Source organism: Meleagris gallopavo, unplaced genomic scaffold, assembly GCF_000146605.3.
Source record: "Meleagris gallopavo isolate NT-WF06-2002-E0010 breed Aviagen turkey brand Nicholas breeding stock unplaced genomic scaffold, Turkey_5.1 ChrUn_random_7180001871538, whole genome shotgun sequence".
NCBI classification, from domain to species: Eukaryota; Metazoa; Chordata; class Aves; order Galliformes; family Phasianidae; genus Meleagris; species Meleagris gallopavo.
The window spans coordinates 1-1,002 of record NW_011136307.1 but is presented as its reverse complement, the minus strand read 5'-3'; the positions used below and the strand labels follow the sequence as shown (position 1 = coordinate 1,002).

Genomic DNA, 1,002 nt, shown 5'->3' with positions numbered 1-1,002 from the left:
CACCTGGGGATCACATAAGATCCTTCCATACGAGAGGAATAATTGCTGAAAAAGATTACTTGATACATATTTCTAAGGCCATCATTACACTCTTCAGTTTATCTTATGAGGAACTGGATTGGTGCCATATTAAGGCCAAAGCACTGTGGCAATCTTTTCCCACTAGGACCCAAGAGCAAGGAAAGCCTTTATCACCAATCACAGAGAAAGTGGCTCGGCCAGATCCCTCCAGTGTTTCTTCAGGCAGAGTCAGGGAGAATTCTTCAGAGACTGTGTTATCTAAGGAAGGGAAAAGCCAGAAATTTACTCACTAGAAAAATTATCTCACTCAATCGAGACAACCCGAAGGGGACCCCATGAGACTGAGTATGAAATTCAGTCACATAAGCTGAGATCTGAAAATATTTGCCTCATAAAGAAATGTTGCCAGGCAGAAGATAGATATGAAGAAACTACAGTTGTTCTCTCAGGTATGGCACAGGTGCTTGTTCTTGGACAAATTCCCCCCACTCTGGGTACCTGCAGTAGCTCCATCCCTTCCATCCTGATAGCAGTCAGTGAACTATGTTCCATACCTGTAGCACAGAGAAAGGCATTTTGGGTCTTCTCTTGTAGTATGCCTCCTGGCTGCAGGTGGAGAAGAGTAGTTCAGAAGGTAGGAATGGAAGTCTCCATGCCTCTGTAGGCCTGTCTGTTTCCAAGAAAGATCTAAACTTCCTCTTGCTAATAGCTTCATGGGAGAACACACTGTCCCCAGGTATTCTCCATCATTGATCTGACTAACCTTCACAATCAAAGGTTTTATCACTGTGTCTGTCTTTCCTTGCAGCGGTGTCACAGCAACCCTGTTATCACACAGATTATGCGAATCTTCTGCCACACTGCTCACAGTGACATTCACTTTTGCCTGCAAGAAGCACAAGAGTGCATCACTGAGCACTTGCAGCAGAGTTCTGTACATACAGGTGATGGGACCAGACAAAGGGGCAGGCAAATGTCACA

At 44.8% G+C, this 1,002-nt stretch overlaps 1 protein-coding gene across 1 annotated transcript; it reads right to left on the bottom strand.

Moving 5' to 3' along the window:
* Nucleotides 1-144: 144 nt before the first annotated feature.
* LOC104916130 (alpha-2-macroglobulin-like) lies at nt 145-907 on the bottom strand (the record flags this gene model as incomplete). The annotated part of the gene is made up of 3 exons (XM_010727111.1): nt 145-279; nt 576-627; nt 785-907. Coding segments are annotated over 3 exons (310 nt in total), but the record flags the coding sequence as incomplete, so codon positions are not given.
* Nucleotides 908-1,002: the final 95 nt, after the last annotated feature.